Here is a 15,192-nt window from a genome sequence, read left to right as displayed (position 1 = left end):
AGGGATGGATGGATGATGGATGGAGGGATGGATGACAGATGGATGACAGATGGATGGATGGATGGAGGGATGGATGGATGATGGATGGATGGATGGAGGGATGATGGATGGATGGATGGAATGATGGATGGATGATGGATGGATGGATGGAGGGATGATGGATGGATGGATGGATGGATGGATGGATGCATGGACGGATGGATGGATGGATGGATGCATGGATGGATGGATGGATGCATGGACGGATGGATGGATGATGGATGGAGGGATGGATGACAGATGGATGACAGATGGATGGATGGATGGATGCATGGATCTCCTCCCTGCTGCCTCCGGCCCAGCCCCGCCATGCCGCGAGCGACCTTTACAGAATCCACATTGTATGCGCTGTGCATTTCCAGCCACACACACAGTGTGTACAATGCAGGTGCTATAAAGTCAGGAATCTCCCCAGCAGCTGGAAAACGGGAAAGAGCCGCTGGCCACCCCACCCCTCGGGGGCTTTTCCCGTGTCCGTGTCTCCCAGCATTTGGAAAAGTGAGTTTCATGCATGCGGAGTGAGGCAGCAACTGCTGGAAGGGAGTTTAGGAATAAAGACCTTGTGTAGGTGTGGGAATTCTGGTCTCAATTCCCTGGGATTTAAAAGCCGCTCTGAGGAACAATGCCTGTGTTTTATGAGTCCCTGCGCGTCCCGTTTCCCTGATATAAAGTGGGAATAATAATTATAATACTTTTAAGGCCTCTGGTCCTGCTTGGTACAAATTTTTCCGGGAAGGATGATTCCTGCTTAGATAAACAGGCAGGGCTCCCCATCACGGATTTTTGGAGCACCTCCCACCATCCTTTTTATCTTTTCCAGGTGTCCCTGCAATCCCCAATTTGCAGAAACCCAGGGCAGCCCAGCCGCATGTGTGGGAATTAACGTGGTGTGAAGGAAAAATGCCAGTGGAACCAGCTTGGGTTTCCTGGCTATTGGTCATGGTTCCTAAACTTCCTTCAGAAAACAGCTGCAGGGAGCTGGGAGTCTCCCGAGGGATTTATTGTTGCCCATAATGTCATTATTTATTTATTTTGGGTGGGTGCTGGCACGGGATGAGTTCCCTTCCATCAGCAGGGTCTCCCTTGGAAGAAGGGAATTGAGGGCTTTGATGGAGCTTGTGCCAGTGAGGATGTGGATTGAAAACACCGGACAGAAATCCGTGGAGCTGACATCAAAGAATTGCTCTTTGTCCTGCTTTTCCCAGAAATAAGATGCTGTAGGGTGATTTTTCGCTCCCTGTTTCCACCTTGGAGATTTCCAGGCAGGACAAATCCAGCACCGATTATTGCCAGGATATCCCAGTTTGGGGGGCAAACTTGTCTTTTCTGTGAATAGTTATCCATCCCTGACTCCCTGTCACTCACTGCTGCGGTGTGGGCAGCGTCCAGTGCCCACTGCAGGGAACTGGAATTTTTCCACTGTCTCCAGTGGCTCCTGGATTGGTTTGCCCTTTCCAGTGCCCAAAAATTATCCAAACAATCCGCCTGTGCGGGTGCCTGTGTGGACATAATCATCCCAAGCCAAACAAAGCGATCCCAACTGCCACCGGAGGGATCCTGTGTTCTCATTCCAGAGGAATTTCCATGGAGCAGCCTCAGGCTCCTGGAAGCCCAGGGATGCTGGCTGTTGTGACAGGTGTGACTCCAGCCCTGTGGTCGCTCCGATAAAATGATTATTCCCTGGCAGCACTGGGGTGAATTAACGAGAGCAATCCCTGCCTGTCCCGCTGTTTTCCTTTGGTTTTGCTTGTTAAACACATGGCATTCTTTTCCAGCTGCTTCCCTCTCTTCCCAAATTCCCTCCAGGGAATTGCTTCTTTAAGTCTGCTCTGAGCAGCTTAATGTCATTTTTTTGAGAGGCGATTTTTGCAGAACTTGAAGGTTTGGAAGAAGATGAGTTTATTTCTCTTTCTTTAATTTAATTTCTTTGGGGTTTGGTTCATTCGCTTTAGCAGAGAGGTGCCATCCAAAGCCCTCTCTGTCCCTCAGCAGCTGAGATAAGAAATGCCAAATCCCCAAAATAGACTCCCAAAATTATCTGGGTTACGAGGGACCTTAAATCCCATCTCATTCCACCTCCTGCCAAAGGGCAGGGACAACTTCCACTATCCCAGGTTGCTCCAAGCCCCGTCAACTATCTCTTAATTTATTGATTTTCCCAAAATTTTTCCAGCTGTGCAGGACGAGGCTTTTCCTGAGAGATGGATTCCCACTTTGGGATATTTCTGTATTTACACTTCCCATCTTTATCATCCATCAGCACCAGCAGTTTCTGACCTGTGGAGCAGCTGAACAGGAGGCTTGGGAGGAACTTCTTCCTCATATCCCATTTGGGAAGGAGAAAGGCTGGAAAGAGCCCTGTCCTGGAGTATTGAATCCCAAAAATCTGCAGTCCTTCCTAAACTCAGTTCTGTGTTCCCTGCCTTGCTCCGAGCTCTACTGTTAGAGAGAGCCACCAGCTTTTTTCCATAAAAATCACATCCTGGAATGGGGAATGGGGTGGTGCCCACATGAACCTTGTCCTAAAATGCAGTCAGGATGTGGCCAGGTGGATTTGGGGTCTGGAATCTGGGAAGTGGTGCTGGGCCAGGTAACCACAGGCCCCCTGGACGGGTTTTCCTGCTGTAATTCCTGTTTAAACCCACACCCCATTATCCTTCCTTACATCCTCAAGGATCATCGGAAACATTCCCTGTTCTCCTCCCAACCCCCAGACTCCGAGACAACCATGGGCAGTTGTTTTATTGTCCCAGCACCTCGTAACTCCCGGGAAGCCAAAATTAAAGCCAGGAGTGAACAGAAATCCCATTCTCCTCCGAAATGTGCGTGCCCGCAATGTCTTCTCCTAATGAGCCCCTTCCCTGCGCCCACATCCCGCCCCTTTCTCATTACTCAGGGAAAAGATGCCCAAGTTGAAAGAAAAGGAAAATAAAAAAGCCTTCCCCACAAATTGCAGGTTTCCAGCAGGGTTCCAAGGCTCAGGAGACCTCAAGGATTTTAAGCAGCTGAGGTTTGAGGGAGGAAATCAGAGCTCGGGGCTCTCATTGGGAGCAGATGCTCCAAACCTCCCACAGATTTCTGCCCCTCCAGCTCAGCGCTGGTTTCTCAGCAGGAGGTCCTGGGGAGTGATGGGGATAACTCCCTAAAACCGGCTGCCTCACCCCAAATTTAGCCCTCGCTTTTCCTGCCCTGGGAGGGTGGCAAGATGTGGGGGTGGTGAGGCACCGCCAGAGATTTGGGGCTGCCCCAGGATCCCTGCAAATTCCCAAGGCCGGGTTGGACGGGGCTTGGAGCAGCCTGGGACAGTGGGAGGTGTCCCTGCCCATGGCAGGGTGGGGACTGGATGGGCTTTAAGGTCCCTTCCAACCCAACCCATCCTGGGATTCCCTGGATCTTTGTGCTGCCTCTCCAAGCCTGAGCTAATCCTTCTGGAGACTCTGGAAGTGCCACAGTGTAATCACCACCATTCAGGAATGATAAAGGCTTCCCAGGATGGAAAACCTGTCCTTGAGAGCGTCCCACAGTGCTCATCCTGCCTCCATGCCCTCTCCCATATTTCCCTTCATCCACAATTTCCTTCAAGAACCACCTCCAAGAGGCTCTTCCAGGTGATCCCTGAGGAGCAGCCGTGACTTACCCCAGCCAAATAAAGTGAATCCCCAAAGATATTTCTTCTCTGAGAAAAATGCCATGAAGATGAGGCTGTGGAGATAGAGCCCTTCCACCAGGATCCAGTAGTAATTGGTTGCCAGGAAGTAGAGGAAGAAGGTGACGGCCACTTTACAGCCCACCTGCAGCGACCACAGAAGGACAGAGAAGGAACACGGGGTGAAATTCTCGTGCTGCACAAACACGGCGAGGCGGGGTGGGAAAACAAGGCTCAGGAAGGAAAAAATTTAATCAGAAAATTTCCTTGCAGGGTTTTTAAAAGGAAAATCTGTGGGAGAACAGGAGAGATGAAGAGTTGGGGAAAGAACTCCTGAGCCAAAGGGGATTTTTCCAACAGCAGGTGAGTTGGGAGGAGGAGGAGAAGAGATGATGGTCTGATCCTGCTCTCTCCCAGCCCGGTGATGAGGGGCTCACACACTTCCTGGGGCAGTTGTGTTCCACCTTTTCCCTGTTTTTCATCTTTCCCTGTGTTTCATCTTTCCCTGTGTTTCATCTTTTCCCTGTGTTTCCTGCTCATGTTGGAGGCCAAAGGGCTTTGGCCAAGTTGTCCTGGTCTGGGTGTCCTGCCGAAGTCACAACACCTGGAATTATAACTCCTTCCTCAGCTCGTGGAGAGACCAAGGTGGGATGAAGTCACCCCATCCTGACATGGATGTCCAAGCCGGGATCCTCCAGGTCAGTCCTCAACAAAGACATCCCAGATGGTTCCTGCTGCCTTTGGAGCCAGGTGTTCCAAGAGCAAACAGCACCCGGAGGTTTTCCCCCTGGAAATGTCAAGGTGTTTCCAGAGCAGACCTGAGCTGCAAGGTGGGAGATCTGGGAGAGACTTCCAGGACATCCTGGTGTTAAATGGGCTCCTAAGCTGAGCTCTCGCTCCACACTGAGCTGAAATCCTTTGGGTTTTGGGAGCCAAACCCCGACTGTGACCCAACACTCCCTTGGGACAGAGTGGGACAAAGGCACCCTTCTTCCCAATTTCTCAGCTCCAGAGTAGAGAAAGGCTGCAAAATACTGGGATTGATCCGTACAAAGACACCTCTTGTCAGTGTGGATATCCTTGGAGTCAGGGAAGGTGGATTTCCCAGGAATTCTGGGACTGCCTTGGCAGTGGTACATCTTTGTGCTGCCCTTTCCTTTGATTAATACAAAGGACTGACAGAAAATTCCAATAATACCTTGGAAATAAAAAGAGAAATTTTTTTATCCTGGCACAGCTCTTATGCTAATTTTTTGTCAATCAATATACACACCTATACCTATATTTGCATATTGATAAGATATGCACACATGGCACTCATTTTCTTTCATCGACAGAGTTAAATGGATTAATTAATGGATTAATTAAAAATCCCCATAAATTCAATAATATTTTTTTTATTTATAAAAAGTCCCCATTTAGGCTTGATAATATTTTCTATATTTATTTTTTGTCTTTATTGCCTCATGCGGGGAACACGAGGCAATAATTGCAAAGTTCCCTCTTCATTCGGAAACAAAAGAAATCCAGTAATTGTCGCCTTCGTCGCTTGTTTGCCTTGCAATTCCAAAGAGTGGGAAACGCCATTAAATGCTAATATCCAAAGAATGCCATAGATTATCCTAATTATTCCTTATAATGAGCCCGGCATGAGGAGAAACTCCAAACAATGCAGTGAAACATTCTGTGTTCTTTCCAAAAAAAAAAAAAAGAGTGTTGGGAGTGTGTTGAGTGAGACTCCGTAAATTAATGACACAGATCTCCGGGATGGGAAGGGAACACAATGACAAAGTTCCACTTGGGACACTCGGATGCACAGTGGGATATTCCCAAATCCTCTGATTTTTCGCAGGGTGTTGCTGGTCCCTGGTTGTAGCACAAGCTGGGAAACACTTGAGAAGACAAACAAATCCACAGGCGGGAAGTTTATCCCAGAATCCCTGAGGTTGGAAAAGACCTCCAAAACCATCAAGTCCAAGCTGTGCCCGATCCCCAGCAGAGCACTGAGTGCCACCTCCAGGAATTCCTTGGACGCCTCCAGGGATGGGGACTCCAAACCCCCCTGGGCAGTTCCAAGGCCTGATCCTCCTTTCCATGGAGAAATTCCTGCTGCTGTCCACCCTGAGCCTCCCCTGGTCATTCCCTCTGCTCCTGTCCCTGTTCCCTGGCAGCAGAGCCCGACCCCCCCGGCTGCCCCCTCCTGTCAGGGACTTGTGGGGAGTGAGAAGGTGCCACGCCCAGGATTCCATGGGAAATCCGTGATGGGACCAATGACAAGGAGAGCCGAGAGCTTCAGGATGCGGGAAGCATGAGGATGGGCTTCCTCCCCCCAAGCACATGGACAATGCAGATACGGCCATCAGAGATTTCCACACAGTGAAAAGCCCATGGAATTTTGGAGAAGAGTCTGAGTGACCTCCCTTCCATTTTTATTTTGGGATGTTGACTCGTCTGCCTGGGTTGGCTGGACTGACTGAACCGACCGTAAATGGAACCTGAGGTTCAGGCTGGACTTAGGAGGAATTTCTCCATGGAAAGGGCGATCAGGCCTTGGAAGGGGCTGCCCAGGGAGGCTTGGCGTCCCCAACCCTGGAGGTGTCCAAGGAATTCCTGGGTGTGACACTCGGTGCTCTGGGCTGGGGACAAGGTGGGGATCGGGCACCCACCAACCATTCCAAGGTTGGCTGACCTTGGAATTCTTTTCCAACCTCAGTGATTCTGTCCGAGGTCCCTCTCACAGACACCTCCTTTTCGCAGATGAGCCCCACCGTTTCCCATGACACCTCATCATCCCTCCATTTTCCCTTCCAAAATGTCTTTTTTTCCATATGGGAGTGAGAAAAGTTGTGCATTCCCCATCCCTGGAAGTGTTGTGAGCCAAGCTGGATGCGCCTTGTGCTGGGATGGTCAGAAGTGTTTCCACAGCCAGAAATTCCGGGGAGTATCGGGGGAATGTAGATGGGAATCAAGCTGTCAACCTTGACTGCCGTGGGAAGAGCTTTTCCTTAGCTCAGGAATTGGGCAATCCCTCTGAAACTGTGGGAATGGGAAAAGATGGGAGGGGGCTGTGAAAGGTGAGTAGGGTGGAAAACTCCCCGAAAGAGGGAAAGTGTTGAACAGAGAGGACAAAGACATGAAATCCTGGGAAAACACTGCTCTGGGAATACTCACAAACTGCGACTTATCCGCTGGAGGCGCTTCCGTGATGGATTTCAAGTCCTCCTCAGAGATCCGCTCCATCTCCTCCAGGGCTGACCCGGAGTACAGGACCGCGTCCTTCACGAAGATGCTGACGGCTCTCAGCATGAAGGACACAAACAGGTGCATGTGGATGTAGTTCCTAGTGCAGTGCAAACGTCTGGAAGAGGAGAAAAAAAAAGGATTGGGAAGCTTAGCCCAACTGTTGGATGGAGTCATGGCCACCTCTGGCTCTGGAGAGCCCCAGCTGCTCCCGCCGGCACCGTGTCCCCATGGGGAGCAGAGTGAGGGTCGCTGCTCCCTGTGCTCCCGGGGGGTTGGGAAATGGATTAATACCTGCTCCAGGCGCTTCAGGTAATCATGGAATCATGGAATGGTTTGGGTTGGATGGGACCCTAAAGCCCATCCAGTGCCACCCCTGCCACAGGCAGTGGACACAGATCGTGGACACCTCCCACTATCCCAAGAGCTCCAAGCCCCAATGTCCAGCCTGGCCTTGGGCACTGCCAGGGATCCAGGGGCAGCCCCAGCTGCTCTGGGCACCCTGTGCCAGGGCCTGCCCACCCTTCCAGCCAGGAATTCCTTCCTAAAATCCGCTTTAACCCTGCCCTCTGGCAGTGGGAAGCCATTCCCGCTCTCCTATCCACACTCGCCCTTGGATTCCAGAGGCTCCAGAACTTTTGGCCAGTGGAAACCTCACAGAGCTTCCTGTAAACCGTTAATTTTTGTGTCCAGCCCAATTTAGGAGCAACTCCAGCAGTAACTCCGGTGTGGTGGGCTGTTCTCCCTGTTTCCTGCTGGAAACATTATCCTTTGTGGGCTCCACCCCAGCAATGGCAGCGGCGACCCCACAAATCCTGGTTGTAAAGCGCTTTAAGGTCCTTTTTGGGGGAAAAGCTGTTTTGGGGCTGGTCAGAGGTGAATGGATCAGAGACAGGAACGAGAGGTATATTTTAGGATCAGGAATCAGGATTTCGGGGAAGAAGGAATTGACCTCTTGGGATCCTCTCTGTCCTCTGGAGCTCTGTTGCCATGCCGGGATTTACGAATGGATTTACGAATGGATTTACGAATGGATTTACATCCTCTTAAATCGCAATAATCTGCACTAATTAAAAGCCGTGTTTTCATCCCTTCTGGAGGATGTGATGATAACAACCCCACTTGTTCTCTGCGCTTTTAGAATCCAAATCACACCAAGTGGAACTGATGAGGTTTAAATGAAGATTGGCTTTGTTCCCCGCATTTAAAGGGAGTCAGTGAATCTCTGCATTAGCAAGGATAAAATCTGGCTTGATCCCTGCTGCTGCTCTGATCCTTGGGATAAAGATGCTCCAGCACAGGTGCTCTGGGCTGGAAATGAAGTGCTCCAAGTACGTGGATAAAGAAAAACCAGGAATTCTCCTATGTACGTGGACATGGAATATTTTAACAACCTTGCCAGTGTCCAGTGGGAAATGAAACGGAGGGGAAAGGTTGGGAGAACTGGAGTGTGCTGGAGGGATGGGGTCTGCATTCCCCTTTGGATTGGGCGTGTCATGGATTTGGGATTTGCTATCCAGGCAAACCCCCGACACCTTTTGCTGTCTGCAGAGAGCTCTGAGCACTTCCAGAGCCCAAAGACACACATTTTATTCCCAGTGTTCCATGCCCAGGGCTTGGCTCGAGCTTCCCAAATCCCTCTGCAGAAATCACAGGGCTGTTCTGGCCCCCTCAGCTCTTGTCCAGGTCCTGCTGGTTTTTTAGGAGAAGACACGAGCAGACATCGAAGGGAAGCAAATCTGGGGCTCAGGGTTTGGGGTCACCCCGCTCTATCAGCTCACCAGATAGAACATTCCCAAAGGACAAATTCCTGGATATGGGTGACACCTTTCATCCCTCCCATCCAACTCTCTCTATGCCAGCAAGAATCCCAGAATCCCAGAACGGTTTGGGCTGGAAGGAACCTTAAGGATCATCCCATTCCAACCCCGACACCTTCCACTATCCCAGGTTTCTCCAAGCCCTGTCCAACCTGGCCTTGGACGCTTCCAGGGATGGAAGAGGCAACGTTGGATCTAAGGAATGGATAATGAGGGTTCAAAGTGGTGTTTAGGGGTGTAAATCCCTTGGCAGGGATGGTGGGAAGGGAGGGGACACAAAGAGAGTCAGGAGGGTCATTTTTGGATCCCTGGGAACAGCAGCAGCACGGGGAGATTGGATGAATTATCCTGGAACTTTTCCATCCCTTTCAACTGGTTTATCCTTCACGAACATTCGGATTTAGAGTGGAATTTCCCTCAGGAAACCTTATTTATCTGCAAATCAGCCATCTAAAGCTAAGCCGGTCACCTGCAGGGACAACAGGGACAGAAAACCCTGGACAGTCTTCCAAGGGATTCCTGGAGACGCCCCTCTTCCCCTTTGCTGCAAAGAGGGCCTGGAAAGCTCCACTTGAGGGAAGCAGAAGGAATTCCAACACCCCACCCACCGTCCCCCAGGAAGTTTGCCCTAAGTGACCCTAAACACAGCCCAAATCACAGGCGCCACCGCCACTGGTGGCTTCCTGAACTGCGCCACCCCAATTTCATCCTTCCGGAAAAACCGGAGGCTTTTCCAGTGTCGCTTAGGTAAAAACAGAGCCGCCTACCTGAAGTATCCCAGGATAAGGACAGCAACTGTGAGGGATCCCAGGGAGATGGAGTATCCAACAGTATAAATCAAATAGAGGCGATCAAAGACCTCCTGCAGCAGAAACGATGGAGAAAACAGCGTCACATTGGGAACGCGGCCCTACTGCACCATCACACAACCCTGGCAGCGCACAGAGCCCAGATCCTCAGGGAATCCCGTCCTTTTGGCAGCTTGGGAAGTGGGGTGTGTGTTCCCTGAGGTGGGGAGATGGGATTTCCCCCAGGGATTCATGATGGAGTTGGGTTCATCCCCTACCTGGGAGTTTCGCGGTATTTTCATCCCAAAGGAACCCAAAAGCGCTTTACAAGCCCTCAGCCCAGCCCAAGGATCACTTGGGAATTTTTGCCTGGATGAAATGCCTGCTGAGCTGGGAATTTTGCAAGGGATTCATGATGGAGTTGGGTTCATCCCATACCTGGGAGTTTCACAGTATTGTCATCCCAAAGGAACCCAAAAGCGCTTTACAAACTCTTGGCCCAATCACTTGGGAATTTTTACCAGGACAAAATGCCTGCTGAGCTGGGAATTTTGCTGGAATTGTACAATTTAGCCATTGCTGGATAACTGATGTCCAGCCTGGGGGAGTGCAACTCATCCCAGAAAACATGGGAAGGAAATGCTTTGGCTATGGGATATGAGGAAAAAATCACCTGCATTTATTTTTCCCTTTTTTTAATCCAAATCAGCCTCTGCCTGTGGTTATCCAATCCAGACACGACCTGAGCTTGCCAAAATCCCATTGGAAAAGCTCCTGTAACAGGAGAATTCCTAATAATTAATCCTTCGGGAGGCTTTAGGTTGCTATTTTCTAAAGTTGGCCTTGAAACCCTGAGGTTTCCCTTAAATATCGGGATATTTTCCTTAATCCCGCCGGGACGCGCAGCTGAACTCAGGGATTCCTGGAAAGGGTTAAAACGCCTGACCCTCATCCCAGCCTGTCCTGCCTTTCCCAGCCTGAAATTAGAAACAAATCCCAAAAAACCAACCAATCCAGCATCTTTCTCCTCATTCCCTCCTCTCCGTCGCCCCGTCCACGGGGCTGCAATAGCATCGGGAATGCTGGGCTCTGAATGACAGCTCTGATTGGGATTTGAGGCTTGGAACGCTGGCCTGGAATGCCAAACCTCAGCCCTATTACATCAGAATCCGCAGATTTGGGAATGTTTCTCTGCGGTTTGCACTGGAGGAGCGAAGCCCTTGCCAACATTAATTTACCGAGTGTGTCTGTGCGTATTTATGTGATATTTTTATAGATTTTTATAGATCTGTCTGTGGAGGCAGCAGGCCCCGAAAAGCCAAGAAGAGGAGATTTCAAAGCTTCCAGGGAAAAAGAGCCTGGCGTGACTTTCCTGCTGCCAAGCTGGAATCCTCTTGGAGCTGGAGAGCGTTTGCTTCCATAGTAAAAAATAAAATATCATAGTAATAATAATAATGATAATAATAAATCTCGCTCCAAGGTTGGAATTCTCAGTAATCCAGAAGTTTGAGGCCTTAACAAAACATCCCTGAGCCCCATTCAGAAATTTCACCGGGAAGGTCCACATTCCCATGGGACAACACCACTGTTGTGGCGGGAATGGCCTCAGGAAGAGCCTCTGGATTGGCTGGCAGGAGGCTTTGAAAGGTTGATTGCTCTGATTAACCACAGGGCCTCTCTGTGAACGGAGGTCAAGCCCCAAGTGCCAAGACACAGAAAGCCTCTCCTGGTGTCCTCCTTGGAGAAGGAGGTGCCCCAAATCCTACCCGGAGTCTCTCTGGGAAGCTGTTGGGAAAGGTGATTTCTTGGATGGGGTGGTCAGATCCTTGGGGAAAGCCTTTGGAGCAAAAAATTGCTGTTCTCCACTTCTACTTCTCCCTCACCTGGAGCTCAGGACTGGTAATTCCCAGGAGGTTTTCCTCCCTGGATTTACCCAGGAGGGGAAAAAAATCTCCAAAGGAATTCCAGGTCTCCCGAGGGAGGTCCCAGCTCCATGAAAACCACAATGAAGAATGAGGAAAGGTCCCCCAGGCAGGAAAATATTGAGTCATCTGCCAGCTGCAACAACCCTCTCCATGGTCTGAGGAGCATCCTTAGGGAGCTGAGGTGGACGGGAAGTTAAATAATTCCCAGAAAACCACAAAGGTCATGATGGCCAAGCCATGGACACAACCTGGAGCTCCATCACTCCAGGAAATTCCCACCTGAAGTCTCCTGGAAGTCCACCCTGAGGACGGACTGACCAACCCTGGTCATCCATTGCTGGAAGAGGCCAAACCTGGCCTTGCCATGAGATCCTGGTTTATACAGTGTGATAATTAAACTGACGTATTTTAATTTGATTTAATTATCATTTAATCCAAGTGTCCAAGGCTTTGAGCCACCTGGGCTGGTGGGAGGTGTCCCCTCCCATGGCACAGAGTTGGAACTGGAGGGACTTTAAGGTCTCTTCCAACCCCAACCAGTTCAGGATTCCATGATTCCATGAATTTGATTCCTGCAGGAACCCTCCACTCTTTCAACTGTTGCCACGCGTGCAAAAGGAAAAGGAAAACCAGACGGAGCAGGAGTTTTCTGGTGGCAAATCCCATCCTGAGTTCCATGGAGCTGTTCCCTGTATCCAAAGTTTTCCTTTCCTCCTTTTTATTCCGCTTTAGCAAGACACCGGCAACACTCGGGTTGTGAAGCTGGGAGGGATCCCGTGGTTTTTTGAGGAATGGGAAGGTTGGGATCAGCAGCACAGGAGGCTGGAAGGACCAATAAGGATTTTCCAGCTGGAATTTCTGCAAAGTTTCTCCAAGCTGCTGATTCAGATGTTGTTAAGGGCACGCTTGGAATCAGGGGTTTGCTGCTTTGAGTGATAAACAAAGCTGGAAAATCTCTGTCCTTGCTTTCCTCGTCTGTTTTTCTTTAGAGGAGAAGGGGACGAAATAAAAAGTTTAATGGGATAAAAGGAAACGCTAAATGGGATATTCACAAAATGGGATATTCACAAAATGGGATATTCACCAAAGGCACGGAACAGGCACTGATTTCCAAAGCCTCAGGGAAACCCCTGAGTGTTGATGAGTTTTTCCTGCGGGGTTCGGCTCCCTTCATCCATAGAGATTCCAGGCTCTTAGATCCTCACGTGCTGGAGAGTGACTGGGAGCAGCTCTCCCAAAAGACCCCCCAATTTAGCCTCAGACACCCCAATTTACTCCCAGACACCCCCATTTAGACATGCATGTCCATAAAAATCAGCTTTAAGTTCCCTTCCAACCCAAACCATTCCAGGATTCTCAGATTCTATTTCCAGGAGCGCACCAGACCAAATCCATAGAGTGGAATGAGGATGGCACCTCGGGGTTGATTGAAATTACGAACAAAACATCTCTCGGATCGTTTTTTTATTCCTCCGCAGACTTTAAAACCTCTGCCCGTGTCCTGCTGCAAATGCCTGACACTTTGCTGGCATTCCTTGGTGGAATTCGGGACAAAACAATCCAAACCCGTTCCTGTGCCGTCACTTTGAGGCTCCACAAAGTTGTTTGCTTTTCCCAGGACCCCAGAGAGCTCCAGGATTGCTGCTTGGAACAATGGAGTTCAGATAAAGCAGCCCTGCAACACGCTGGGCCCTTCCCATTGTGTTCGGAAGGGGACGGATTCTCCAGGCCTCTCCGAATTCCCGGGAAGCCGTAAAATCCCCACACTACAAACAAGCGGGAGCAGATGAAGACAGGATTGAGGTTGGATCTTAGGATGGCCCATCCTGCTGGTGGGTCCCAAGCTGAGCCAACCTCCCAAGTTGCTGGCTCCGACTCCCCTTTCCCAGGATTTCAGGAGATGGAGATCCCATTCACCCTTCAGCTCATCCTTGGAAACGGGATGGGTTTGACCTGCTTTAAAAATAGCCGTGTTTGGCGTCCCTGTGGTTTTGGGGGAGATGGGAATGAGGGAAATTCCTGGGGTTTGACCCAAACATGCCATTGCTGCTGCCAGTGTTGGAAAAGGTGACCGGAAAAAGGATCCTGCTGCTATTGGCTGGATGTGTGGAAGAGAAGGGATCCACTGTCAGTGGTTCCATGGGATTTGAGGAGAAACAGCCTAAAAAGCTGCCAGAGGTTCATCACTTGTCATTTGTGCCTCATTTTATCCAAAGATTGAGGAGCTCCAGGAACACAGGTCACCCTCACTCCTGGTTTTAAGGGAATTTAAGGAACAAAGGAGAACGGCCAGGCCTAAAGTCCTTTTAATTCTGCTCCCTGTCTCCTCCATGGCCAGGAAGGGATGCTGAGGGAAGAGGGTGGGAACAGAACAAATCCACAATAAATATGATGTGGAGCTGCTGGAGAGAGTCCAGAGGAGGCCTCGGAGCTGCTCCCAGGGCTGGAGCCCCTCTGCTCTGGAGCCAGGCTGGGACAGCTGGGAATGTTCCCCTGGAGAAGGGAAAACTCCAGGGAGAGCGCCGAGCCCCTTGCAGGGCCCAAAGGGGCTCCAGGAGAGCTGCAGAGGGACTGGGGACAAGGCCTGGAGGGACAGGAGCCAGGGAATGGCTTCCCAGTGCCAGAGGGCAGGGCTGGATGGGAGATTGGGAATTGGGAATTGCTGGCTGGGAGGGTGGGGAGGGGCTGGGCTGGAATTGCCAGAGCAGCTGTGGCTGCCCCTGGATCCCTGGAAGAGTCCAAGACCAGGTTGGATGGGCCTTGGAGCAGCCTGGGATGGTGGGAGGTGTCCCCATGCCATGAGGGACACGATCACCCAGTGCCACCCCTGCCACGGGCAAGGACACCTCCCACTATCCCAGGCTGCTCCAAACCCCATCCAGCCTGGCCTTGGACACTTCCAGCCGATTGTTCACTCCTGTTTGACGTTATCTGGAAAGAATTTGAGGAAACACTTCCCTGGATCGCCTCATCCTACCTGGCTAAGGGAGGAATCAGTCTCCAGGGCTGTCCATTCCCATCCTCCAGTGGCGATTTTCCCTGAGGAAGCCGCCCAGGAGCCGTCCCTCCCCGGGCAGTTACGAGCTGTTAATTCTCCGGCCTCTGATGGCTTTAACACACTTTGCTCTTTGCAGAGAGCCCTTTCCGAGCTGCTCTGTGTGAAACAATCCCCATTTATTCGGGGCAGGACACCAACTTGCTCTGGGGCCCTCTGTTCGCCGCTTTGGCCTATCTTAAAATTATCCCAGCGTGGCTGAAATGGGAAAAGTCCCCACCTAAACAAACAGCCCTGGACAGAGCTGTGTGCAGCACGTGGTGTTTATTTAGGCGTGGATCTCTCCGGCTATCTATAGGTACAGGCCTATTTCCAGAGATAGCCAGCAAATCCATGTATTTATAGCCACAGACAGTTGGGTTTTCTTTTTTCTAAAAGCCCGGTTTCTTAAAATTCCCTCTGGTTCCATCTGCTCGGAGGCAGCCATGAGCCCCTGGCAAAGCGTTGGGTAAATGCAGCTGTTGGTGGTGACGCAGAGATGCTGCTCCCCAGGGAGGGAAATAATAATAGAAAACAATCTCTCGCTCAAGACAACGGCTCTATGGGGCCAAATTCCCCCGTTCTGACATCTCTGGACATGTTTACTCCATGAAAAAAAAAAGAAATCAAAGGAAGGTTTATTAATCCCAGGGCTGCAGGGCCCCTCTGAAGTGTGACAAGAGGCCTCCCGTGCTCTCTG

At 50.6% G+C, this 15,192-nt stretch overlaps 1 protein-coding gene across 18 annotated transcripts in view; it reads right to left on the bottom strand.

The window, feature by feature from the left end:
* PTH1R (parathyroid hormone 1 receptor) overlaps window positions 1-15,192 on the bottom strand; it is a 40,118-nt gene that overhangs the window by 20,035 nt on the left and 4,891 nt on the right. For all 18 annotated transcript variants that reach the window (XM_042022316.1, XM_042022320.1, XM_042022327.1 and 15 more), the window contains exons 3-5: window positions 9,513-9,607; window positions 6,857-7,043; window positions 3,677-3,830 (exon numbers count right to left, since the gene is read on the bottom strand). In XM_042022316.1, the coding sequence (XP_041878250.1) occupies window positions 3,677-3,830; window positions 6,857-7,043; window positions 9,513-9,607 (436 nt within the window). The remainder of the gene's footprint in view (window positions 1-3,676; window positions 3,831-6,856; window positions 7,044-9,512; window positions 9,608-15,192) is intronic.

Source organism: Corvus kubaryi, unplaced genomic scaffold (assembly GCF_017639235.1).
Source record: "Corvus kubaryi isolate FWS band 111438036 unplaced genomic scaffold, C.kubaryi_AGA036_p1.0 37193, whole genome shotgun sequence".
Lineage (NCBI taxonomy): Eukaryota > Metazoa > Chordata > Aves > Passeriformes > Corvidae > Corvus > Corvus kubaryi.
The sequence above is the reverse complement of the archived record's forward strand: the minus strand, read 5'-3'. Positions and strand labels throughout refer to the sequence as shown.